Genomic DNA, 27,671 nt, shown 5'->3' with positions numbered 1-27,671 from the left:
CTTTTGAAACTGCACATGGCGTGTTTCCTCATTATTGTGAGAAGGCTATCTGGTCTCTCTTAGTTGAAAGCGTTATCAAGGAAACATGTAACAATTGCTGGGGAAGAGGATTCAACAGGTGGAAGCCACTGAGTTCTCTCCTTGTGTTCCTTTCAAAAGCAGACATCATAAAAAAAAAAAAAAAACACTAACAGAGTTAGTTACAAAGGACATTTAAGTAACAGATGTCACATTGTAGGAGCCCTGGGTGGGGGAGGGGAGGGGAGAACAAGGACTTTCATTCTTTGCTGGGGAGGTGTGCAGCGTCTTTGATTATTCATTTACTCAACATTTACTTTGGTAACAACAACTTTGTATCATACCATGGAGTTTACAGGTAAGATGATACAAGGTAACATTCCTGCTATCATGTGAAAGAGAAAGGGGAAGAAATGAACATTTTGGGGGAACCTACAGTGCAGTTTGCAGTATCTCACATGCATCCTCATTTAATTGTGGTCGCAACCACATGAGAACATTACTGCCTCTGCTGTACAGAGATGAAAACTGGGACCTCAGAGGTTAAATCGTTTTCCCAAGGGCACACATCTTAGAAGTGATGGACTGAAGGATGCAAGCAAGGGCTGCCCTATTTCAAAGCCAGTTTCAAACCATATTTCTTTAAGAAAGTGAAGAAGACAGGGAGCTAGATAGAGTGAGAAAGCCTGGGTTTCCCTGTTACTTTTCTACTATTGACTGCATCAGAGTGCCAAATTTCTCTCAATTTCACAATCTCAAAGGCCTCCTCCAACCTCCAAATTCCATAGTTAAATAACACAAGATGTTACTACAGACTATTCCTGCTACTTCTGCTAGATTAGGAGTTCCTGCACATTGTTTTGATCCTGTGACTTTGTCCAGTCCAAATGCCTTTGATGGCTCCCTGTAGGGGGCCAGGCTGCCAGTATAATGAGTGAAGTTGGTCGGGACCCTGAAGGAAGATCGGGGGAAGTGTGGGGTGGGCCGGGGGAATAAGAAATGAAAGAGAATATAGCCCATCTAACAGGGCTGAGGTTATTTTGTATCAATCAGTTGTTGCCAGGTAGGAACCTGAGCCCAAAGTTAACCAGATAGTCTGAATTTCAAAAAGCCAAAACTCTTGATTATTAGGTAAATCCATTGTTCACAAACTGAGTTTTTAAAAATGTATAACCCCCTGTAAGCCAATCAGAGTACAACTGCAGATAGCTATTGGCCCATGGCTGCTATTTTGCTATCACTGCCTCTCAGAAGGGTTACTGTGCCTCATTCTAGAATTTCAGGTTCTCCATATTCTGACCCCAAATCTCTCTTCCAGCCTCACTGGTCATTATTTCCACACATACTCCTATCTCAGAGACATTGTAAACCTGTCCCTCTGCTCCCATCTGCTTATTTAATTCAATCCATCCCCAGAAAGCTCTTTCAGTCCTTCTCTTCCCAGATTATTTTACCATATCCCCCAATCTCCTCTAGTACCATTTGGTTGGAAATTCATAACTTATCCGTTGCTCAGTGATATCTCTGTTAGGATCTGAGATTGTTATTCAGCCTCTTCACTTGTTAATATTTTTTGGTCATCTCATGTTTTAGAGTCTGGCCTTCCCAAATAGCATGAAAGTTCCCTAGGGCAGGGGTTAATCGTCTATGTATCAGTGTGGCAGATACTTAAAAAAATATTTGACAATTGTAACAAAGCCTTACAAAAGTTCCAGTAAGATGAACTTGATATAGCATTTAACACCCTCATGGGTAGGGAGGCTTTGACTGTGCCCTGAGATATAAAGGTATTTGGAGCAGTGAGTGAGGAAAAAAATTCTAAAGATAGTTAATGGATGTTATGATTTGAATCATAACATGACTAAATTATGACTTAATATGCTTAAATCATTACAGGGCATGACTTCATTCTTGACATGAGAGGGGTCAAGATATAGTGATATATTGTTTTGAATATGTGATTGGTGTTTTCATCTGCTATTTCATTTGTTTTGCACCACGGCCTAAAGGTCAGAAATCACTTTTCCCATTTCACTGATGGGGAAACTGAGACTCCCAAGTCTCAGAAGACTCAGCGACTTAACTAAGAGAATTAGTAAGTTCTGAAAAGCTGTATGATAACCCTGGTCCTTGAATTCCAAATCCACTTTCCACTACATATGCATGTGGTGGCCAGGAGTCCAGGTTTCCTAATTCCTACTCAGGCCAGATTTGTAGTTCAGTTCACCTCTCTGGGTTCAATTTTCTTATCTCTGCCATGAAGGGATTAGTGGAAAGCCCTTCCATGCGGTCTAACCCAGTCTTGTTTGGTCGGACTCCAGTTTATGCAACAAGAGAAGGAGATTCCCTGGGAGGATGCTGCGGCATTATTCTAGTTGCTCCCAAAGGTGGAATGGAGGGGGCTGACCGGCGAGGGATAGTGCGGTCAGCCTGTCTGTCTGTCTGCCACGTCTGTTTTACAATCCTTACTCTCTTTTCCCTCACTGCCTCCTTTCTCCCTATCCCTCTTTCTCTGTCTCTTCTCTGCTGTAGACAGACGATAGCCTGCCTGGACCACTAAAGATCATTCTTAATGACAGTCATTACACAGTTCTTCTACGTTGCCTGAGGCCATTTCCACAGCAATGAGCAGGAAAGACCTCGCCTCCGTTCTCAACAGCTGGGCACAGTCTGCCAACTTCACTGGAACCAAGAAGTTTTTCAAAAACTCTCCATTAATTACAGGAAACCCAAAGCACTGTCCCCCCCTTCTCATTAACACAGTTGCTCTCAGTGGCCACTAAATTATCTCGCCACCATTAAACCAACAATCTAATTAGACCTGTGGAAATGGAAAGAGCCCGTGAATGAGGCAGGCACACCACTTTCATCTCAAAACTGATCATAAAATATTTGTGCCCTTTCGTTCTTGGCCACATAAAATCTCCCCCTAGAAGAGTCTCTTTTCACTCTCTTCGATTTATAAAGAGGAGCTTGAATATTTGATATAAAATGAGTATCTTAATAGAAATCGCTTCATGTATGGGAGGTTTTCTTTCCCGCATTTCGCTGAGCACGGTGTCCTCATTACAATAATCGCACCTGACTCCCCCTGCGTGTGATGCCTCACAGCCAAACCTCCCACTGGGCTTCAATGGAGGTGTGAATGATACCATCACTGGGAAGAAGATAAAATGTATTATTATCATTACTCTATTTTTAAGAGGGTCTGACTGTGGCAAGAGGTGGTTGGGAAGCATAATCTGTACGAAGCATTCAGAGAAGATAAATTGAGTTAAGTTCCTCACAGACACAGCACTTTCAAACCTGTTATTACACCTTCAGTCTTTCCTAAAATCTCAACTCTGGAGGGGGGAAAAAATAGTTAAATCAAGTCCAGGCATGTTTATTGAGTATTTACGATGTACCCAGCACCTTGCAAGGTTCTTGACACCCAAGTATGATTACAAGTTGCTCAACAGCCTGGCTTTTGCTTCTCTTATTTTCATCCCATATAACAACACAAGGTTCTGGGGATTTATGAGATACTTGATACTCACCGAAGGGGGCAAACCTGAAATAGGAGATATGATTATTGCTCTTGGGAAGCCAACACTGTGGGCACAATGCAAGACTATTATATATAAAATAATTAAATTACAGCCTAGCTTTCCATTGAGTGGCTCATCCCCCAAATATCATAGAAGAACGGAGTGAAGGGAGACACGTGTACAAGTCCCTCCTTCTCCTCTCGGAATAAAAACACACTCATGTATTATGTATACTGTGCCATATAGGCTGACTCTTTAACTTGAAAATAATCTTGCCTTGTGAATATCCTGGTGGATTATCCAGGACCTGGTCTGCCATTACTGAACAAAAGATTCTGGAGGCCCTGGAGGTCCCTTTCAGGTAGCTGCTTCTGCTGACCATTCTTTGGATGGTTTGCTGTTTCTGGTACTAATGGAAAATAAAGGCAAATCATTGTCTCTCAACTTGAATGAATATAATTCTGAGGTATGTATTTTCATGCACCAGATGGTTTTATGCAGGAAAAAGTTGTTGTTCTGTTCATTTTGACTAATATTTAATGATTATCTATTGTTTGCCCACCTGGGTGCTAGGTACTGGGATTTTAAAGTTGAGTAGGATCTGACAATAGGGGAAGGGACAGTCCAGCATGGGGCACAGGCATGAGCACAGACACCATATTAAATACAGGAGTCAATTATCAATGGGCTTATAACAGGGGGTCATGGAATACAGAAAATGTGGAAGGATTCGTAGAGTTGAAGTCACCATGCTCTGTATTGAAGAATGGTAATGAATTAGCCATCTATATGGCTTGAAGGGTGGGTGAAGGGAGAGGGGAACATCCCGCATGGAAAACAGATAATCACTTAATGGCAATGACAATAGCAACCACAGAAGTGGCAACAGTGCTCATTTGCTAAACTCTTGTTATGTGCCAGGCACTCTGCTAAGATTTTCACAAGGGCTATCTCATTTATTCCTCACCACAATCCTCTTACACTAGGTAGTATGCTTTCCTCCATTTTACAGATGTGAGCATTGAGGATCAAGATCAGCCAGCTGTTAAGTGTAGCACTGAGATCTCAGTGTAGATGATCTGAAGCAAGGATATATGCATTCAAGTAGAGCAGTGCATGGCCCATGTGTGGTCTGAAGAAAAATGGGCCAAACGTAGAAACAAGGCAAATGGAAGGGTACATGTCTTTCTGGATTCCTAGAGTACCATTTTACAGGCCTGCCCCCATGATTAATTACCTAGGGAAATGTAGCTTTGTTGCATTTGCTACCCATTACTGATTACAGGCCCAGACTCTGCCAGGAAATATGTTAACTTGAAGATTTTTGCTCAAAAAATATGCAAATGATTTCTGACTGGTAGCAAAGATAAGCCCAGAGGTTATGGTTTTATTGCCCATTAGGACATTAACTGAGCCATCTCGCTTGATGTTCTTTCTTCAGTGCTTACATTCCTATAATGTCCTGTCCCTCTAATTCTTCTCTGGATCAGCTTTATCACCATGTTGGTTTCCTCATTAAAGAGTTGAGTGAATTTTTGACCTGAGTTTTTAGTTTTTTGAAAATCACACTCTTACTGTAGGATTCCCAAGGAGTTTGGTGCTGGCTAACATTTCTAAGGAGATGTGGTTGGAGCAGAAGAGGCAGAGGGTAGATTCTGGAGTGTTTGGTGCTTCTCTAGGACGCTTGTAGCTTTGGCCATGGGGACAGCTCAGCTGCTCTAGAGGTCTGTATCAAATCAGAAAAGGGCTTGTTTCTTCCTTATGGGGCAAAAATAAAAATAATTTTTGGACGTTTTTTGGAAGGCCTTTGGTGTGATGGGATCTTCAAGGAAGCGCAGAAGTTTCCATAGGTCTCTTCATGGCCCAGAGCCAAGGGGAGGGGGCTTTTCATGAGCCTCACATTCAGTAGAGGTCTCCAGGCAAACAGACTCATTCTGTGCTGCTTCAACATGGGCCCATGGGCAGCACTTTTCAGGCAATTTGAAGAATTCATTTTTTAATGACATTTAAATGTTTAAATGTCATTTAATTAATTTTTATGTTTATTTTTGACAGAGAGAGAGCGCGCGCGTGCACAAGCATGAGTGGGGGAGGGGCAGAGAGAGAGGGAGACAGAATCCCAAGCAGATTCCACACTGAGAGCACAGAGCCCGATGCTGGGCTCAAACTCATGAACTGCGAGATCAAGACCTGAGCCGAGGTCAGGAATCAAACGCTTAAACTGACTGCACCACCCAGGTGCCCCCGAACAATTGATTTTTAAAAATAAAGCTTTATTTTCTCTACATCTTTTCTGAAGTTTTTCTACTGTATATTTTAAGTGATTAATCTGGCCTTATAGGAATTTATTTTACAATTTGAAGACTTTTCCAGTTTGTATACTTATAGCCCTTAGATGTTCCAAATCCTATTAACTTGCATATTTATTTGCTCTATTTTGGTTGTTTGAAAGACAAGGCTTTTGGCTGAGTTGATTCGCTATTTTGGCTAGGAGCGTCAGAGGATGATTCCACGTAGGTTCAAAGCACATAAAAGAAATAATTTTACAATTCTTGCAAAGGAATTTGTTGCTTTTTGCATCTGAATATTATTTCATTACTCTGGGACCCTCTCCACTGATAGCAGTTGGTTAACTGCAAAGTCAGAAATGCTAGAATTTGGTGGTCAGAAGCAATTTTCATGATTATTTTGCTCCAGCCACTAGAATACTGGATTTCTTTCTAATTCCATTAGAATTAAGAATGTATTCTTTTATTTGTGAACGTAACTTTTCTTTTTTTTTTTTTTTAAGGTCTATTTATTTATTTAGTTTGAGAGAGAGAGAAAGAGGGAGTGTGAGCAAGATAGGGGCAGAGACAGAGGGAGAGAGAGAGAATACCAAACAGGCTCCATACTACCAGCACAGAGCTCAACGCGGGGCTCAGTCTCAAGAACTGCCAGATCATGACCTAAGCCAAAATCAAGAGTCAGATGCTTAGCCGACTGAGACACCCAGGTGCCCCTATGAAGGTAACTTTTCAGTCTTAAGGTTTTGCATCTTGATTACAGGTATCTGTCAGTTCTGATGGGGCTGATAGTTGGTTAAACGGCTTGCCTAATATCAGGCTTTGCCTTCAGAAGCAATATGTCTAAGCATTTAATACACTTGTGAAATTTATTTATTTTTTTGTCTTTTACAGGTAGTTTGTTTATTTTTTAATTTCGTAATTATTATTAAAGTTTTTGTTTAAATTCCAGTTAGATAACAGTGTAATATTAGTTTCAAGTGTACAATATAGTGATTCAACACTTCCATACAACACCTGGTGCTCATCATGGCAATCGTACTCCTCTTTAATCCCCCTCACCTATTTTACCCGTCCTCCCACCTGATATTTCTGCTTAGGTTTTGGTAGGTTTTTTTTTTTTCTTAATTTTTAAAGGCTTATTCATTTTTCAGAGACAGAGACAGACAGAGCATGAGTGGGGGAGGGGCAGAGAGAGAGGGAGACACAGAACCTGAAGCAGGTTCCAGGCTCTGAGCTGTCAGCACAGAGCCCAATGCAGGGCTGGAACCCATGAAGTCGGATGCTTAACTGACTGAGCCACCCAGGTGCCCCTAGGTTTTGGTACTTTTAAACAAAGATCACACAGTTTTAGAAAATAATGGATTAGCCTTGATAGGAAACAGATACAAACCAGGAGCTTTGCTCCTCTGCTTTCTCCTGTTACCTCTAGCCCAGCCACACCTTGAACAGTTAAGATTTGATGATAACAACCGTGATAACAACACATCTTTTTTTTCTCCTGGGATTTAAGATGAGAGGCTATCTAGTGTGAATCAGTGTGTGTGTGTGTGTGTGTGAAAGAGAAAGAGAGAGAAGGGCACAATGGATATGCTTGCGCATTTTTCCACCATTATGACTAGTCTTTCAGGTGCAGGACTACAGAGAATTTATTGGTGTTTTACTGAGTTTATAAATAGAGTTTATAAATAGATTATAATCTATTTAATAGTATAGTCTCATGTTAAATACAAAGGTAGGGGGGTGTGTTTCAGTAGTGAAATCACACATTTTCTACACGTTGCATGACCTTCCTGAGAAGTTAGTTCAATATGTAGGGAAACAGAAAAATTAGCCTGACTTATTGAGGTATGGATTATCTGATATGGTTATTAAATCATGATTGGGACAGCGCAATAGAAGTTATTTCAAATTATGCATCACTTTGAACAAACTTTATTGAAGCCTTTACTGCATTAGCCCTAATTACTCACAATAATGACACAGTGCTCCCTTGAATCAGACCCTTCACTGTGGCAGGGGACTGTGGCTGATCGATAGCTATTGAGCAGTTTGATCACGAAGGCTGACCTGCCGGAGCACCGGTGGCAGCCACGGCCATCCCTCCTTCCTGGTAGCTCACAAACTGACATGTTCTCAGTCTGGCCTCCCTCTCCCGCAGCTCGTCTTCTGCCTCTTCCTCCAAATCAATAACTTCATAATCAGCATGCTTCCCAGACTCCGAGAAGCTAAAAATTGCCTTAAACAAAACACACCCTCCCCCTTAACCCCCACCCCCATCCACCCACACACACACTTGAGCTAGAAAAGACATGTTTTTTAACTTCTGACCATATGCATTTCTCCCACATTATAATGTTGATAAAATAAGGTGAGAAATGCCCCCCCCCTTTTTTTTAACAAAGATCACCTATTTGAAAAAATACTGTTAGGACTATAGACTGATTAATTATTTGGCAAGTATTTACCAAGAGCCTACCACATGTCCGTCAAATGTTTTCCATTTGGTTGTTAACTTCCAAGATGGAGCATGTTTTTCTCAGATGTCTCCCACCATGTTTAGTGCTACGTAAGTACACAGCTACCGTCTCACAATGATTCATTTCACTCAGTGATTACTTATTCAGTGTCTACTATGTGTCAGGGGCCTGTACTAGATAGGTTAGCATTTATTGTTATTATTTTTATTTCAGAGAGAGGCAGAGGGGGAGGGGGAGAGAGAGAGAGAGAGAGAGAGAGAGAGAGAGAGAGAGAATCCCAAGCAGGCTCTATGCTCAGTGCAGAGCCTGATGTGGGCTCAATCCCACTACCTTGGGATCAGGACCTGAGTTGAAAGCAAGAGTTGGATGCTTTACTGACCCAGCCAAGTACCCTGTAGCATTCATTATTTTAAAAGGAAAGAAATTTCTAATTAATTGAATTCTTTCAGTATATATATTTTTTATCTCAATACAGGATTTCCCAAATTAGTTTTTTTTTTTCTACGACACTTAGTTTTATTCTCCTTTCCTTTCTCCTCCCTCAGCCCTTGTCTGGATCTTCAAAACCATTCTGTGAAAAGGATGACCTTTTGAAAATGGGCCAGAAGTATGTCTAAATTCCCTTGCTTATGGCCAAAGATAAAAAAGGGACTCTAAAGAAAACAAAAATGAATTGTTTCATCACAAATATATATGACTAATGCAGAAGCATACAACTAAATGAAATCAAACCAAGATACTGTTTACTGCCTTTCTACTGTGTGCTTTCCCATAGTTAAAACATCAAATGATGAGTTTTTCCTCACTATTCCCTAAAAGAAGTAGGGGCCCATAATTAGGGAGAAAGAAATCTGCCTTTTCTAATGTTGAGCCTGTTATAGAAGTGAGATTCCACTGGAAATCAGGCAGTAAATCAAGAAGTTTGGGTTCTAATCCAATTGCATGACCTCAGGCAGATCTCTGAATCTCGGGAGCAATCATGTGTGAATCACATGTGAAACAGGGTATTGGACATGAGCCCAGGCTGTGTGACCCTAACTCTCTCAGGTTTGTGGGAATCCATTTATCTGTGGGGAGTGGAATCTCAGGAAGGTCTGGCCTCCAGCACCTGGGGAAATCTCTGGCTGGTTTTCTCCCCAAAGTTCTGCCTCACAGCCTGAGACCCGGAAATGGACCAAATCTGTGAAATTCTCACGAGGGTCTCATTTTAGCGCTGCCAAAAATAAACAGCCCATTCCCGCATCCTGAAACACGAGAGCTTTGGCTCAGCTCTGATTACCAGAGAGGCAGGTTTAAAAGTTTAATACCCACCTGGTTTCTACACCTTTTTGGCATATTTGTAAACAACTGAATGCAAACAGAGGAGGCAAGCCCGTGGAAGCAGGAGGTCCCAAGAACACATTCTCTCACTCTGGATGGAAAGAGCGGAGGGGAGAAAAATGGCGGACCACCTGTCTTTTGCCCCTGGGAAATATCTGTGCTTGGCAAGCAAAGGCGGAAACATACAGGCTAATTTCTAAATCCATGAAGGGAGGTCTCCAGAGCTTAGCCAACAAGGTTGCATAAGTAATTATCTGCGTGGATAGTGCAGACCCCAACCCAAATCTTTCACTCCAGCCAAGTGATCCCTTCTCAGAGTTCCATGCTTGACACCAGCTCCCGTGTCCTGGACTATGTCCACATCACTCCCTCTGCCTGGACGCTTTCCTGCAAAGGTAGCACCATCTGTCAAGTCTCAGATAACTTCTTCCTCATTCACCTACAACTTTCCCGCTGACCTCTTCCTGTTTCACTGCAGCCATCATTTACCTGGCATTTCCACCAAGAACTTTTCACTTCACACCTAGCGTGTGAAAGGTGGGTAGATTCATGATCACACTTAAGAGACTATCCCATTCCTTCTAAGCGATATTTCTCAAACGGCTGAGGAGAACAGCTCTTCCAAGAGATATTAAGAGCTCTTGCCAGAAAAATGGGTTTTGTGGTCAGACAAGATTGTGAAATTTGGTGTCTCTCCCTCCTGGAACCTCAGAGTACACACTGATCAATTAAAGGATCTGAAAAGCCCTATGGAAGAGAAGCAGGTATAAAGCAGCATTCCCTATATTCGCTTAACTATAAAAATAGCTTTTACCGCAAAACACCTACTAATACTTTGCAGAACTCAATTTGGGAAATGTCACTCCAAATATTTTCTACTGCTATTTCAACTGGGTGCATTTTCTAATTACCAATAATTTCCATGAAGGAGGTAGGTATGAAGACAAGTTGAGTTCTCTGTTCAAAGCAACCTGGTCACTTAGAAGATGAGTTTAGAATGAATATCACTAAAGAGTCTCCTTTTGGGCTTCTAAGTATAATAGGCATTTCTAAATACTATGATATGCTTAACATTTACCAATGCATTAATTCCACAATGTGCCATCATTCTGTGTGCCACGAAGATAGCAAGAACCTAAATCATGGCTTCTACCTCTGAGGTATGTACAATTTCATTGTGAGGGAGAAGAAGTTAATGGAAGACAGTTCTGCAGTCTCTGAGTAGGTAGCAAATGCCTGGTGCAGACACTGGGTGCTGTGTGCATTCAGAGGAGGCTGGGCTTTGAAGTTCTGTGGGATGGGGAGATGGGGATGGGAGTTGAGGAAGCCTGTCCTCAAAAAAAGGTGTTAAGCCAAGTCCAAGGCCTGCCTTCTTGGAACAGGGAGGTGCTGCCAGGAGATTATGTGGGGAGCAGAGGAAGGCAGAGCATCTGGGATGCCTGAATAAAGATTTTATATTTTATCAACTGCTAGTGAGGAGTCTGGTGGCTAATGAGGAATTCATGACATCACGGGGTAGGATGAATCAAGGCCTTGGGGAAACTCTGGTTGCCATCTCTCAACCCCAGTGAGCCAGGGAGCAAATAAAATGCAGTGGTGAAGAGCATGGCTACTAGACCGAAGTTGGAATCCTAACTGCCCACAGGTGTCTGGGGGCAAGTTTCTTGACTCTTAGCTTCCTCTTCTGAAATGAGGACATAGGTATTTATTTCACAGACTTATTTCATGAGTTACATGAGATAACATATGTAAAGCCCTTGATGTGGAGATTAGGAATTACTAAGGCTGGATAAAAAATAATTAATACTGCTATCATTCAGTTGCCACTCACAGGCCTCTGCCCCCAGGTCCTGAGCTCATCTCCTTCCTTTCCTTCCACTTGAAATCCAGTGCTGAAGCATTCTCAGTGTCTGTGGGAGGTTGACTACACAGAGAACCTATATGCAACAGCACACGCCCAGTGGGCCTTCCTTCTCCATGCCCACCGTCACGGGGATGAACCGAAAGCATTTGAGAAGTGCTCACCTGCATCGGACGTTGCTGCAGAAGCAGCAAGGAGAGATAACACTGGGGTTGGTGGGATTGCAACACTGTCAACTGCGGCTGGCTTCTTCCTGGTCATCATGGTGGACGCGGAGCCCTCGTTCTTACTATGTGGTGCCGTTTGGTCCACTTTTAGGTGGGGACTTGGCATTCCTAAAAGATAATAACCCCAAAGCTTTCAGTTACTTGAAAGGAACAGGAAAACAGACCACAGAAAACCTGAAAGTGAGTTGAGGAAATGGTTAAATCATCTGATCTCCTTCTGGTCCAACAAGAATGAAATTTTAGAACGTGTAAAAAAAAATGTTAGCAGCATGGCTGGTTTTGGTTTTGTGGCTGAGATTAGTGGTGACAACATTCCAGTTTGGCTGCCTGGAAGTGGGGGCACAGGTCCAACGAAGCAGTAGGATTTAGCAGGTACCCTTTGTCTTCCATGGGTCAAGGATCGCGTCTTCACAGAGGCTGTGCTGTGTGCGGGGTGTGAAGGGGAGAAGCAGGCCCCACCCTAGCTTCTCATCGCACCTGGCGGGGGAGGCCAGACTAAAGGAGAAGGAAAAATTGGGTAACGCATAAAGACAGGCTTGTGCGTTGTTCATCCTTGGTGCTTGGGGAGTGCTAAGGGGTTAGGGATTAGTGTGGGGAGAAGTTCCAGAGCTCACGCTAACGCACAAGGAAGAGGGAATGGCTTTCTCAGTGCCGAGAAGAGCATATGCTAAGTTATGGCTGGGGAGGAAGTTGACTCAGATGGGAGGTCAGTCTGCTACAGCAGAAGATGCCCTATGGGGTCTGGTGTGTGACGACAGTCACCAGGCTGAGTGAAAGTTGATTTGGGGGCTTTTCGGGGTCTCTGGTCCTAATAAGCATCATAAGTCATGTCTTTGTGATGCGGAAAAGAACCCCTGTGGGGTGCCTCTGTAAAAGGGCCTGGACATTTACTCTATAACAAACTGTAAGAGCTATTCTGGAACCTTGCTTCCTGGGATCGGATCCAGGCTCTCTTATTTCTTAGCTGTGCGATCACAAGCGAGTTACTTAACCTCTCTAAGCTTTAAGGTTCCTTACCTGTACAAACAGGGCAGAACAGTATAACCTCACTGGGTGGTTGAGAGCATCCCTGAGTCAATTAATGTAGAGTGCTTACCACAGTGCCTGGCACACAGTCCATGACATAGAAGTGCTTCCTGCTACTATTTATTATTCCTATAATTACTACGGCCAGTACTGTAGCCTGCTGCTTCCTCAGGGCAACTGAAATCAGCTGGCAAATCTGCTCTCTTCTCTGACTTGACCAAGGATCTCTGGGCTCCTTCAACAGCGCTGGCTGCAGAAAGGTGACTCTCCAACTCATCCAAGCCTAAGTCCAGAGGCTAGGGGTATCTGATCCAATGGTCATCTACACAGAGTTTCTTCATTTCTAGGCTACCCGCCACCCACAGCACCAGCAACAAATGAGGCTTTATCACAAGAGTTCTTGACCCTTTGGTTCCAACCCAACCAGCTTGAGTTGTTCAGTCCCTCTCCCAGAGAAACATTCTGTCACCACCACAGTAAGGCCAGCTCAGGTAGGCCTGATGGCAGCCCAGTGAAGTGTGTAGCACGGAAGTTACTATTTGCTTAATTTGGCAGGTGAGGAAAACACATTTCTGAGTGCTTAAGAGAAAACTGAATAAACGCACACAGCCCTAATGTCAGAGCTGGGATTTTGCAAGCAGCAGATGCTAAATCCTGGACCCATGGATCATCCTGGCCCAGCTGGTCGTCTTCTAACACCTGTCCACCACACCACCCTAGTCTGCCGACAGCATAGTTCACACTGAGGGTGCACAGGCCCTAGTATCACACCTGGAAAAAGCACCCACCTGTAACCATCTGAGGAAGAAAGTCATGATGACATTTTCATTTACCCTACTACTACCGTCCTCCTATTCTCCATCCCGCCCTCTGAAACTCCCCCTCTTGTGCTGCAAATAACAATACCATTTATGCTTCCTTGGATTTTATATTTCATAGCATTTTGACAGTGGAGGTAGACAGACATCAAATCCTATGACAGGAAGATTGCAAGGCATGACCATCAAGAAATCAGGAAGGGCAGCAAACGTGTATAGTATGCCCATCTGAGAGAAATGCAGGCGTGTCAGGGATAAGTTAGACACACACATATAACCCAGGTAAAATACATACAGAGTCACCCACAAGGGGATATACGCAAACAGTTAACAGTGGTTATTCTCAGGAAGGAGGGCACAGGCAAGATTGGTGAGGAAGAAGAAGGAGTTTTTACTTTTACTCCCTAGCCTTCTTTATTGTTAATGTTTTTTAAACCACAAACATCTTTTTTTTAATATTTAAAAAAAATTTTAAGGTTTATTTTTGAGAGAGAGAGAGACAGAGCATGAGCAGGGGAGGGGCAGAGAGAGAGGGAGACACTGAATCTGAAGCAGGCTCCAGACTCTGAGCTGGCAGCACAGAGCCCAACGTGGGGCTCAAAATCACAAACAGTGAAATCACAACCTGAGCCAAAGTCAGACGTTTAATGGCCCCTAAACCACACACAACTTAAATTCTTTTTCCTTTGAGAAAATAAAAAGACTTCGGGCGAAAATCTAGAAATCTACCAGAGCATGGGCTTTGGGGTAGAATGATATGCTTGACCAACTGGCAGCTAACAATCTGAACTGGGGACAGCACACCGGGTCTGATGGGGATCCCCCATTTCGGTGCTCTCTACCACCAATGTCATGCTCCCATTCAACAGATGCAGGTGTGCCTTTCCATAGCACGCCTCTGGAATGCTGAGCCATCAGAGGTCTGTTGGATAACAGGTCCTTTGGAAAAACCCACTGATATGTCGTCTTTGTACCTGTGGACACAGGGTGGGCAGGTAATTCTTTGCTCAAATTATGACATGCTCAGGGAACAAGCCATAAACAGGATTAGCAAGTGGATATTTAACTATCACTTGGGAACAAACTGATTTCAAGTCATTTTCGTTGTACCCATTTTCATGCAAATGTTCACAATCCAAATTAGTCTCAGTCCACATCACTTCATTAAAGTTCATTCGATCATACCTCTATTGGGCATACTTTGCTACTCAAGTGTTTATGTTAAAAGTAATAAAATGACACTTAGAAACTCTGTAATTCAAATTGTCACTATTTAGCTGTCTTGAAAACCCTAGATAATTTAGGATTTTCTAGATTATAGTACTGTTTGTTAGTTGCCATCCAATGAATTTGAAAACCAATTAGGAAAAAAAAAAAGAAAGAAAAAGAAAAAAGAGCCATGACGTTTTCTCAGACATTTTTGGGTTTTGAGAGGATTATGGAAACAATCCCAGAAATAGCATACATGAGCAAGTATATTAGATAAGCTTTCAACAAAGACTGATCGAGCAGCATTTGTAATCCACAAAACCTGCCTGAGAGCACAGGGCTTCGGAGACTGGAATGGGTGACCCCTCATGGGAGAGAGCATTGGGCAGGCGGGCCACCCCACATCTTTGTTTCCCTTCATTCCAGGTGGCAGCTGATGCCCCATGGAGAGGTGCCTAAATGTCCAGACAGGTGTTAAATAGTTCAGAACCAAGTTCTCAGAGATATGGGGTGAGGGCAGAGTGCTGGGGCATTTGGAAAGCTTCTTTTCAGCATGGGCTGGCTTCCTTCTCTCCATGGGAGGGAGATGTCTGAAGCTGGAGGTTCACCATTAAGGAAACGCAGATATTTGCACTGTGCTGACTGAGCCATTGAGACATGTCACTGTGACTTACCCTGGGACCTGAGTAAAGGTGGGCATGGCTTTGATCTGGGGAGGGATTGCTTTTCAATCCTGGACAGCAGACTGTATAGAGAGCACACGTGGTGGATATGTGTTCAGAACCTCCCTAAACCCCAACACGGGACAAACTGTACTGAGGCTTGCACATTTGGAGGCCAGTACGTTTTTAAAGGAGGAAGTAACAATGCTAATAACTGTGGATCCAACATCTGTTCATAATTAAAAGACAGAGCCAAGAGGAAATTTTTTTAAAAAGTTAAACCTATAGGAAAACATTCTGCTAATAACCTGTTGACCTCTATTGATGCATTTTTTAAAAAGTCTTTGAAACTGTGCTGTAGTGTATCGAGGGACAGTCACTCATTTTCAAAGGTAATTTCTCATAGACTACTTATCCCCTCAAACCTCTACCTGCACACCGTGTTTGCATTAGGGACTTGATTTATGGATTCCCACTCCTCCGATGCAGAAGCTGACTTCCTGTTGCCTTGGTTACTTGGAGCTTAGTTCAAGGTTAAAGTACTCCCGAATCAGAATCAGTGGCAGGCGCTGCATCTAGCGGCCAGGTTATTGACTGCCCCAGGATGCGAAAAGGTCAGAGACCAAAGCACTGTTTACTGCCTTAAGGGTGAGTCAATAGCTTCAATATTTTGATTCTGTTTCCTCCAAAGTAGTAGTTGCTGTTCAATTACCTCTTCCCCAGGTTGTTCAAGGTCACTGGGGTCATGGACGAAAAGCAGGGTCTATGGTGGCTGACTTTCCCAGGATCCCTTTAATGAGCTCTGTGACCTTGGATAATAAAAACCAGCTTCACCTTAGAGTAATTTGTATGTTGCTCTAGGTTTATAAAGCTACTTTATCTTATTTTCTTTTGGGGAAAACAAACAAACAAACAAACAAACAGACATAAATCTTAGTAGGATGAGTACAGTACAGTCCCCTTTTCTAGATGAGAAAATGGAGGTTTAGAGAGGTTGCGTCACTTCCCTAAAATCACACAGCCAGTAAGAAGTGTTAAGAACTAGATTCTGACTTCTAGAAAGGTTCTCATCTCACAATTTCTTTAAAATAAAGGGGCTAATGGAATTATCACCTAGGGATTATATGTAATTCATTTTGTAACATCCACTGCAGACAGCAGTAGATCTAGAAAATGCTATGTGATTAATATGGTCTTGTTGAACACCTTCATTCATTTTTTTAATTATCTGATTTGCAGATGCAGATGTTTCTTGGCAACAAAGCTTAGCCTGGAAGAGCAGGAAAGCCTGACACCACTGAGATGGTGGTTGGATTCTTCAGTCACCTCCCTGGCCCCTTCATGCTGCAGAATGCAGCTCTTGGCATGCAGTGGGAGGTATACGATATTGAGCAGTCATCGGCTTTTCTTCTTACAAAGAGCTTTGACATAGATAATGCTAGTTGCCCCCTGAAGCATCTCTGCAGATGACAAAAGGCAGGTGGTAAAACCCCAAACACACAAATATGGAAACTGAGCCACAGAGGACCAGATGATTTGCCCAAATGCACATATCACGTGTGCAGGCATGCACACAAGGCATGTGTGCAGAAGTGGAAAATCTTGCCTCTTGACTCAGTTCAATGTTCTTTTCTTTCCCTTTTGGGTAAACCAGTAAATAATGCATTTTTTCATAAGACAAAACTCTTGAAAACTTGGTAATAATTCCCATTCTCATAACTCGTTGTTGGATTGTTCCATTGCTCTTTTTTCTTGCTTACAAATGGACTTTACTCATGGTGCAAAGAGGGATATATGTTACAGAAGAAAATGAACCAAACACTACTTAATACCTGGAGCACCTGGGTGGCTCAGTCAGTTAAGTGTCCAACTTTGGCTCAGATCATGACCTCACAGTGAGTTCAAGCCCTACATTGGTCTCTGAGCTGACAGCATAAAGTCTGCTTTGGATCCTCTGTCTCCCTCTCTTTCTGCCCATTCCCCCCTCATGCATGAGGGCTCTTTCTCACTGTCTTTCATAAATAAATAAAAATAAGAAACAAAATTAAATAAAAACCACTACATGATACCTTTAGTATTGGGGGAAATATTTTTCTGTGCCAAAGTCAATAAAAATGTTATTTTCCTATTTGCATTATCATATTCATTAATTCAGCAAGTATTTATTGCATGTTTACCGTACCAGGGACACAGCACTGGTCAAAACAGTTGAAATCCCTGTTTTCTAAGAATTACATTCTAATAACCTTGGCATAGCATAAGGGTAATTGTTACTTTTTATAAGGACACAGAAAGATCTTAAGGTGTTTTGTTTTGTTTTGTTTTGTTTTAATCATCAAAAGGCAGTGCTCTACTACTCACTCATACAGTATCTTTGGGATAGAGTTCTAATGACACAAATCTCAGCAAAGAGAGGGCAACACTGTGAACATTAGAAACAGACATGGCTTCCTGTGCACACATGCATCTTTATTGCTTAAGGTTTGGAGGCAGAAGCATGGGCTGGATTTCAGCCCTCCCCTCCCCTTGAGCCAGTGCACTGGACAGTGAACAGCCTGTTCAGTCATAGTGACTCTATCAACATGTGTTTTATGTCAAATGAGTTTTACATTGTTCTAGGACCTTGTGAGGTGAAATTCAGGCAAGGTCACTCTTAAATGGAATGCTATTCAGTGAGTCTAGACTTAATAGTTTTAAAATTCACAATTATTTGAGTGCCTACTAGCACAACTTGGAAGATGTGAACCCTGTATTTGCAGAGAAAGTTTAGAAGTGGAGAGTGACATAGGACAGAAAGACTTATGAAACTGAAAACCAAACAAGACAGGAAACCAAATGAGTCCCTCAGGAATTAGGAGGAAGGTGAGATCTTGGTGGGATCTGAGGTGGTCTTGTGTTCATCCATTTATTTATTCAATATTCATTAAGGACCTGTGTGGGCCAGGCACCATTAAGCACGGGGAACATGAACACTCATCCACTCAGGAAGACAGACACAGATACAACAACCCAAGTGTTGAGGGTCAGAATCCATCATTTGAAGTGGAGGGAGGCTCTGCCAGGGCTGGGAAATGACAAGAGTGGAAGCAGGAATAATAAGCCGATATAAGAATGGTTGGGGATGTGTCATAAAAACCAAATACTGGGAGATATGTTTGGAAAGGCAGTTGGGAAAAATGAAACCCACAGCTCGTTGTTGGGTAGAGTTGGTGCCTCTCTCCTCTATGTCTTATCATGCTGGACAGACTTCTGGCTTCTCGTATCATTATTTGTTCATTTTTCTGACAATCTTGTAGGCAATTGCAACATTGCCTAGAGGTCAGGAACCATATCTTTGTTTTAATTCCCCAGCAGTTAGCTTGATAGATACTAGATACTCAACAGTGTAGGATGGATGAATGAACAGAGAAAAAACACCTCTATCCTTCTAGTCCCAAAGCTTCAGTCCACACATAGCCTTCTTTTCTGAATCTCCTACTTCTGTGTAGTAGAGGGTTGACACGAAGGATATGTTTTGTGCAAATAAGACTACCTGCTTCGCTAGCTGTGTGATTCAGGGGAACTTATATCAACTCTCTGTGGCTCAGTTTTCTCGTCTGTTAAATGAAGCTCTTCTGAGGATTGAATGAGATTACACATTGTGGTAGACCCAAAATAGTGCCTCAACTCCCCAAAGATGTCCATATCCAAATTCCTAGAACCTGTGAATGTGTTATGCAACATGGCAAAGGAGAACTGAAGTTGAAGATGGAATTAATGTTGCCAATCAGCTGCCCTAACAGAGGGAGAGTATCCTTGATTACCAAATGGTCAAAATGTAATAATAATAATAAAAAGTCCTTTAAAGTGGAAGAGGGAGGTGGAAGAGAAGAGTTCCAGAAAAAGATGTGGTGTTGGAAGCACTGGAGACGTTACATTGGTGGCCTTGAAGATGGAGGAGGAAGGTTATATATTAAGGAATGCACATGGTCTCTAGAAGCTGGAAAAAGCAAGGAAATGGACTCTACCCTACAGTTTCCAGAAAGGAATGCAGCCCTGTTGATACTTTGACTTTAGTCCAGTGAGGCCCATTTTGCACTTCTGAGCTCCAAGTGTAAAGTAATATATTTGTGTTGTGTAAGCCACTAAGTTTGTGGAAATTTGGTACAGTAGTGATAGAAACTAACACACATATAAAAGACCTTACTAAGGAGCCTAGCTGTATAAGCACTCACCTGTATTAACTATTATCATTATTTCTAAGCACTGTATTGTCTTAGCACTAATTTGCTCATTATAAACTTATTTCATATGTTCAAGTTATGTGTGTCCTTGTAAGATTTAAATTCTTTAGGAAGCAGAGACTTTACATTCTTTTCTTGTATTTTCCTAGTATACATCTGATACAAAGAAACTGTTCAATAAATACAGTCAATAAATTATATCAGGGACAAATAATTTGTTGATATAAAAGTTAAGAGACAAAAGTTTTGAGACCCTGAACTGTTGCAGGATCTACCCCACACTCGCTGCATGAACTTGAACAAGACTTGGAATCTCACTGAACTTTGTTTTCCTCCTGGCCGGAATCTCTTCTGGCTCCACTATTCTGCTTCTAAGCTTTACAGATTCAGAGACACTGCTAAACAATTGGATTCGTTCTTGCTTCTCTTAATTCAAGGGTGTAGAAATGGGCTGAGAGGATGATATTTTGTCCACTGGAACCTCACAGAGATTTATAACTTCACAGAGCCTTTATGCAGTAAATTCTAATGCTGCATAAGTCAGTCTCTCCTGATCCTATATGTGAAAAGTTCATGCCAGATGAAAGGTGTTTTCTAGAAGCACCCAATGACATCATCCAGAATGGAAATATATCAGATATCAAAATTGCAAAGAGGAGACATACTGAGTAAGAGGTTTTTAACCTTCCTGCATTTATCTCAGACACCAAAACCTCTTCTTAGGGGGAAAAAAAGTACATATATACACAAACATACACAGAGAGAACACATTTTGTAAACAGCTTCATAGGTACTTATAAGCTCAGGTTAGAGCCTTACCTGCCTAAGTTGATTCCTACACACACACACACACACACACACACGTGCGCACACCATAGAAGGACAAAGGGCAGACAGACAGAACCAAACAGAATGCTGATGTAACTGTTCCCATGCTTTAAAAAATGCAGAGACAATAGAGTAGTAGCTGTTCTCTGACAAATATAACAAAGGGACTTTCAAGATGTATTAACTAGGGAAAAAGCAATGCATACATGTAATTAAAACCAACTTAATGCTCTGATGCACCAAGTATGCTCTTGTTACATCCTTGGAGATCAGGTAGTTTAAGAATTTGCTACTGTAATGTACATAAGCATGTCTCAGGTTTCATCAACAGATAAACAAAATGAAGCTTCAGTACAGTAAAATCAAGGCAGTTCCGAGTTAGTCTGGTTCTTCCAGGGCAACTCATCCCAGACAGCAATGAGATTTGCCTTTGTCTAGTGTTGCACAGAGAGAATGACAAAGCCGTGACTCTGAGCCTGGCCTTATTCTTGACCTGTCTCAGGCTGGCATGTTGGCATTGAGCTGCCAGGGTTCCATTCTGAGACTTTCCAGAAGCCATCTTCTTGCTCTTCTGGTGCATGCCTGTTATTCTGCACTCACAGGGCAGCTTAAAAACAGATCACGCCAAAAACCAGAGATTTGATCCAAGCTATAAGACCATCAACCCTGGGAGTGTCTTCCCTAGATTCTCCCTAATAGCAAGGGCTTAGTAGTCAAGGCTGGTTAATCTAAGCATCTTTTGTAGTGTCTTCCTTTTTACCGTAATAGTGCAGAGTCGCAGAGCACATCTGCATGGTAATACAGATCTCGATGCTAACTGGGTCACCTTATTTGCATTTTGATTACTGCTTATTTAGAAGCCACACTGAGAAAAGAGCTTGATATCAGGAGCTTAAGTGCATGTGTGTCTATAAATATATGTATAAATAGATAAATGCATAGTTACTGGTTTGTGAAAGATCAGTCCAATATGTACTCGTTTCTCATGGACATATCTGTAGGAGTCTGACCATGTGTGGATGTTAGGATTATAATGTAGTTATAGAATCAAATTATTCTCCTCAATGCAGTATCACCCACTGTATAGACACACTGTGTCAGCTAGAGAAGTCAGTTTCGCATATACCCCTTTTTAAGTAGTGATTGCTTTATGTATGGCAAAGTTGTATTGTTTCAAGACAATTGGGTGTCTTCCTCAAACCACCTACTTTGTCCACTATTTAAATCCATCCTATAGAATGCAAATGCACTGAGATTGTGTGCAGGCATACACATATGGACACAAAATGTGTGCTGGAAAAGCTCTCTTCTTTGCAATAGAAGAAAAAAATCACAGAAACTCAGACCCATCATTAGATAGATCTCCTAATCTTTATCTCTAGTAGTTCAGTCAGACGAGCTAATACCATGATGATGGCTTTGAAATCTCTTAGGAATTGGATGAGGAGAAGTGATAGTGATGAACTCCCAGCTAATAAACACAGAGTGCTTATTTCGGCAGAATGATCAATTTCTAGATGTCCTGAGGCTTGTCTGATACAGTTGATTTACTCATCCTCGCTTACCTCACTAATAAAGCCAAAGTCTGCCATCAGATTACAGAGGTGCCGAGGATTTCTTAAAGGGGCAGAAGAGAGAGCTAAGGTAGCATTCATCACATCCCTATAAACATCCCTCCCGCCCACAGTCCTTGAAACTTCAACTGCTTCCTCACTGATACTCTGCACTCAATAGACTTTGGGCTAGTACAGTAATACAGACAATTAATTTGTTACCTTGTTAGTGGAAATTTAATGCAATGATCTAAAAGGATTCTTACATATTGTGATAAACTTTAGTGCCTCCGGGCGGCTCCCCTCGCATTGGGCTCATTTCACATCTCATCCATTATGTAAATGAGATTTGGAAATAGTTGAGTTTCACTAATGTAGCTCAATTCTGATGGATTGGAGAGAGTCAGTCCTACTGAAACTAATGAGGTTAAATGCACCTCAACATTTCTTTCTACTTGGTTGATTATGCAAGCCTCTGTTTAAGAGATGGGATGCACTGTACTTTTTTCAACCATCCTCTAAGGAAATTTCACTGTTGCCAGACTCCAAAGTGGCTCAGAATATGTCTGGTTTGGGTAATGCCTGTGTTGGCACCAGTGTGTGGTGCATATACAGAACTAATGGACATGCCATTACATGCAGCAAGACTGATAATATGATTTAAAATCAAAGAGGGGTATTTGGGGGCGCCTGGGTGGCTCTGTCGGTTGAGCATCCGACTTCGGCTCAAGTCATGACCTCACGGCTCGTGAGTTTGAGCCCTACGTCAGGGCTGTGCTGACAGCTCAGAGCCTGGAGCATACTTTGGATTCTGTGTCTCCCTCTCTCTCTGCCCCTCCCTCACTCGTGCTCTGTCTCTCTCTGTCTCTCTCTGTCTCTCAAAAATAAATAAACATTAAAAAAAAATCAAAGAGGGGTATTTTAACAGTGTATCCGAGGAGGTCTCTTGGTCATCCAAAGAAGAGTGGGGGGAAATTTACAGAAGTGGACAATGGGGATGAAGAGCCCTGGGTGGGGCTTGAGATCAGAGAAGGAAAGTTAGTCATTGGGGAGGTTTGGAACTGGCTAAGAGACTACTGCTTTTGATTCAAAGACTCACAGGCAGTCAATCAAGTTACTGAGGACTAGTGTTTAGATGGAGATAAAGAATAAGGGCTTCTGCATTGTGCATTTCATTTGGAGGGCCAAGAAATGAGAGTTGCAAAGACTGAAAACTGCAGGATGCTATTAAAAAATCAAATAAAATAATAAGGAACCTGCATTTCTGAAGAAGCTGCCTCACATTATCCAGGGTCATGGAATCAGGAAGGTGAGGATGGACATGCTAGTTCAGAACCAAAAACATCTGTGGACTTTTTTTAGCTTTTATTTAAAAAGGGGGAGATGCTGAATTAGGAAGGTAAAATAAAGACATGGAGGCAGAAACATTCTATATAAGAGGGAATCAGAATCCAAATGTAAAAGCCAGTAATCGTGCAATATATTACTTTCAAGGAAAAGAGTTTTAAGCTAATGAATAAGGCTGTGACCTTGGAGTCAGAAGACCCTTGGTTTAAATCCCAGCTTTGTTGCTTAACTAGGTATTTGACCTTGTTCAAGTTACTTAACCTCTCAAAGTTTCAATTACCTTATTAAAAAAATAGTTTAATGAACCACCTACCTCAGAGGGCTATCATGGGGATTAAATGAGATAACATGTGTAAGATGCTTAGTACAGTGGCTGACACTGAGAATGTGCTCCCAACAAGCCAGCCAGGAACAAGAACAGAAAACATGGGACATGTACAAGGTGATTAGGAAGGAGGCTACCAGACACCTGAGCGAATGACTAGCGATTTGGAGAAGATGTCGCTGGTCAAGTCATTGCTCCATTTCCACCATCCCAACTAACTCCCAACTCTCTCTCTTAAAGCTGGGATCCCAGTGAGAAAGCTTATCAACTCAAATATTCCACCCAATGACACATTCTCAATATGTTGGTGGTGGCTGGCAGAAAGGAAGCAGTTTTGTTCCTGTGTTAATTAGTTCAGCAGAAGTTTCAGTGCCTACTGTGAGCACAGCAACTCCAGATCCTTTGGGGGACCCTTAAAATATAAAAAAACAGTCCAGTCTTTGGGTAGTCAAATAGTTAGTTAAAAAAAACACCAAGACACAGGAATAAGAAATTTAAATAAAAATAACAATCTCCCCTGAGCTGAAAAGACCACCTATATTATCTTCTATTGTACCTGGGGCCATACTAGAGATTTATTGGGGATATTTTAACTAGCATATATTCTAGAACGATAGTTTAAGATGGAATGTATTACTTGTATAGTTCATATACAAATGTAAATAATTGATCAGGTTGATTAATAATAATAATTTACATTAATATAGACACCATAGTAAAAGTAACAAGGTAATCAGCATGATCATTTTTATGGAAAAAAAGGGCAAGCTATGAGCCCATATTTCCTGTGCTCAAATCATAGTTCTACAAGCTACTGGTTGTCGGAAACTGGGCAACTTAGTTAACCTTTTCTGTGCTTTGGTTTTCTCATCAATAACAGAATTAATAAGAGTAGCTATCCCTCCATCCCTCCCCCCCAAGGTTTAATGTGAGGAGACAAAGACAATCTCCATTCTCAGAGAGCTGGAGGCAAACATGTAAATATTAATTTTTAACATTCTGTGATAAGAACAATAGGATCAGGTAGAAGAGCCATGACTAAGCAGGGGAATGAGTGACTTCCCTGCTGGGTCAGAAGGGACTTCACTGAGGAGGTTAACATTTGATTTGGGTCTTTAATAGTTTGGAAGTATTGGCTGAAAGGGGATGAAAAGAATCCCAGGAAGGAAGAGCAGCAGGTGCAAAGGCTCAAAGCATAAGATTGAATGGCATGTTTGGGGAAGGGCAAGAGTTCTCACGTGGCTACAGTGTAGTGTCTAGGGTGGGCGGGGAAAGTATAATAGAAGAGACGGGCCTGGGTCAGGCTGGGAATGGTGCCAGGAGTCTGGATTTCACCTGAAGGTAGAAGAGGGTCATGAAGAAGACTTCATGTAGACACACAACACCCAACCATGGAGAAGAGGTGGCTTGTTCTCTACCACAGCTTGGATTAGAGCAAAAGAAGCTGCTCCCAGGGAGTTTCTGAGCAGATCGCCAACAGAAGATAAGATATTTTAAAATCAAGGGTGGAAATTGAAGCTTTGATACAGAATAGTTAACCAGTGTGCTCTACTGTATACAATTCCTGCTTGCCCTCCCTCTGTTTCTTTTTCCCTTCCTCAACCTTTATTGGGAAAATTCTTCATTAGACATTCCTTTCAAGGCACTATGGGGGAAAGAGACACTGATAAGCAGGCCATGAAGACAGCCAAAGCCATGTTTAAATCATATTTTTGTAAATAAAATCTTGCTTTGTTCATTTGGACAGCTGGAGGTGAGGGCTTTTAGAAAGTTATAAAATGTTTTCCAGAAGCTAAGTCCCCACCTAATGGATGTGTTCTGCAAGTGTGGATTTTTCTACACCTGCACTGAAGTTTCACTTTTTCTTCCAGTCTTCATGGGCTGGGTATTCAATATTCATTTATGTTTTTTGAGAGAGAGAGTGCATGTGCACACGCATGAGCAGGAGGAGATGGGTAGAGGGAGACTGAGAGAGAATCTTAAGCAGGCTCCATGCTCCACAGAGACTGACACACAGCTGGATCTCACGACCCTGGGATCATGACTTGGGTCAAAATCAAGAGTGGGACGCTCAACTGACTGAGCCACCTAGGTGCCCCTGATACGCTTTTTGAAGGATTTTATTCCCAATACAAAAATCTCCTACTGATACTCAGATCTCAGACCAGTAAAGAAGCTTTGAACATGGGAAAGAAAATGGGAGGTTGGGAGAGAGAAGAGGAAATAACAGGAAGGACTAAGAGTGGACAGTTCATCAGCACAAGAAGACAGGAAAGCTGTTAGTTTAACCAGGAGAGCAGAGATGGCCAGGCAAAAGCACAAAACCCTGCTGGGTGACTGGTGTCAGTTCCTGAAGAAGCAGGTATATTACAGCTTTAAACCATGGCATCCTAACAACTTGTTAAACCACAGTCAAGATAGTTATTAGTTGGCATAGAGACCTCTAAAAATTCTTTTACTAAATTCAAATTTCATGGCTTGTTTAATTTGTAAACTGAAGTCAGTCTAGCAAGTTATAAATACCACTGGATTGATATGTGCTGGGAATATTCATGTATTTATTCATTTACCCATTTGTTCATTCAAAAAAAAAAAAAACCACAAAAACTATTGAGCCTCTACAATAAAGAAGGAACTTTGCCAGACTTTGGCAAAAATGCCAGCACTGTACAGCATAAAGATGGGCAAGAATTAGTACAATAATTGAGAAAGGGCAGTGACAATTATCACCCTAACTGAAGGCAAGCCATACAAGTTGAAACTCTGAGCATAAAGACACAGGAATAGTGAGCAGTGGGGGTGAGTTTAACATGGAAACAGCCCACATTTGTGGGCGCACATGCAATAGATAATGTGCCATGTTATTGTCTGGAACATTTTGCACACTGGCTCAGCGATTCATTTAGAACCATGCTGGGTGGGAGGTCTCCATATATGTGCTCACTTAAAGGATTCTGGTCACAAAGGAAATCTGGAGGGTGTGGAGGGGGAAGGCCACAGAAGCTCCGAGGTGGGATTCCCAGGGCATGCCACTTCTTTTGGTCCTGAGTTTCTTTATGGTCTCTAAGTCCCTCCGATTCTGCATCTTGGGTAGATAGAAGGGTTTCCTGTGCCTGCCTGCCTTCCTTCCTTCCTTCCTTCCTTCCTTCCTTTTCAAATTTTTAAGTTTATTTATTTATTTTGAGAGAAAGAGAGACAGCATGAGTGGGGGAGAGGCAGAGAGACAGAGAGGGAGAGAATCCCAAGCAGGCTCTGTGCTGTCAGCATAGAACCTGATGTGGGGCTTGAACTCCCAAAACTGTGAGATCATGACCTGAGCTGAAACCAACAGTCAGACGCTTAACCGACTGAGCAACCCAGGTGTTCCTCCTGTGATTTTCAACAGGAGGGAAATCATTTGGCCATTGTAAGGAAAGATCTAAGAGCCAACAGTGGGAATCATTTCCATTTTTGAGAAGACAACAGAGATCTCATTTCCATCGGATAAACTAAATAAAATTCAATAGTAACTGGACATGAAAAGGCCTGGGAAACAGTCAGGACCAGGCTCATCTGGGTGTTTGTGTCGTGGGCTGTGGGTGCCCCAAGGTAACAGTAACTCTGGAGGGCCTACCTTAGAGCCACCTTGCAGGGAAGCTGCTTTTTAATGAAGTCCTTTTGGTTACTTCAGAACTGACTAACTGCCCTTAGCTGAAGATTAATTACATGTGTCACTTCTAACCTAAACCTCCCCATAACCCTATGAAGTAAATACTATTAACCTCATTTTATATGCAAGGAAAATGAAGCCCAGAGATGTTAAATGACACATCCAGGGTCTCACAACAATTAATGTTAGCAGGAATTTGAACTCTCTGTCAAGGGCTTTTCCTTAAACAGCCTGCCTTTCCCATGGCTATTAGGAATACAGATTGACACTTCAGTGTCTGGGCTCCCCAAAGTGACAGAAACAGTGAGAA

The 27,671-nt window shown here is 42.1% G+C and overlaps 1 protein-coding gene across 5 annotated transcripts in view; it reads right to left on the bottom strand.

Annotated features, from left to right (window-relative positions):
* SETBP1 (SET binding protein 1) overlaps positions 1–27,671 on the bottom strand; it is a 374,943-nt gene that overhangs the window by 18,948 nt on the left and 328,324 nt on the right. For all 5 annotated transcript variants that reach the window (XM_053205508.1, XM_053205512.1, XM_053205510.1 and 2 more), the window contains exon 5: positions 11,659–11,829. In XM_053205508.1, the coding sequence (XP_053061483.1) occupies positions 11,659–11,829 (171 nt within the window). The remainder of the gene's footprint in view (positions 1–11,658; positions 11,830–27,671) is intronic.

The sequence above is a fragment of the Acinonyx jubatus genome, chromosome D3, assembly GCF_027475565.1.
Source record: "Acinonyx jubatus isolate Ajub_Pintada_27869175 chromosome D3, VMU_Ajub_asm_v1.0, whole genome shotgun sequence".
Lineage (NCBI taxonomy): Eukaryota > Metazoa > Chordata > Mammalia > Carnivora > Felidae > Acinonyx > Acinonyx jubatus.
Note: the sequence above shows the minus strand (reverse complement) of the source record. Positions and strands in the feature narration are given on the sequence as shown.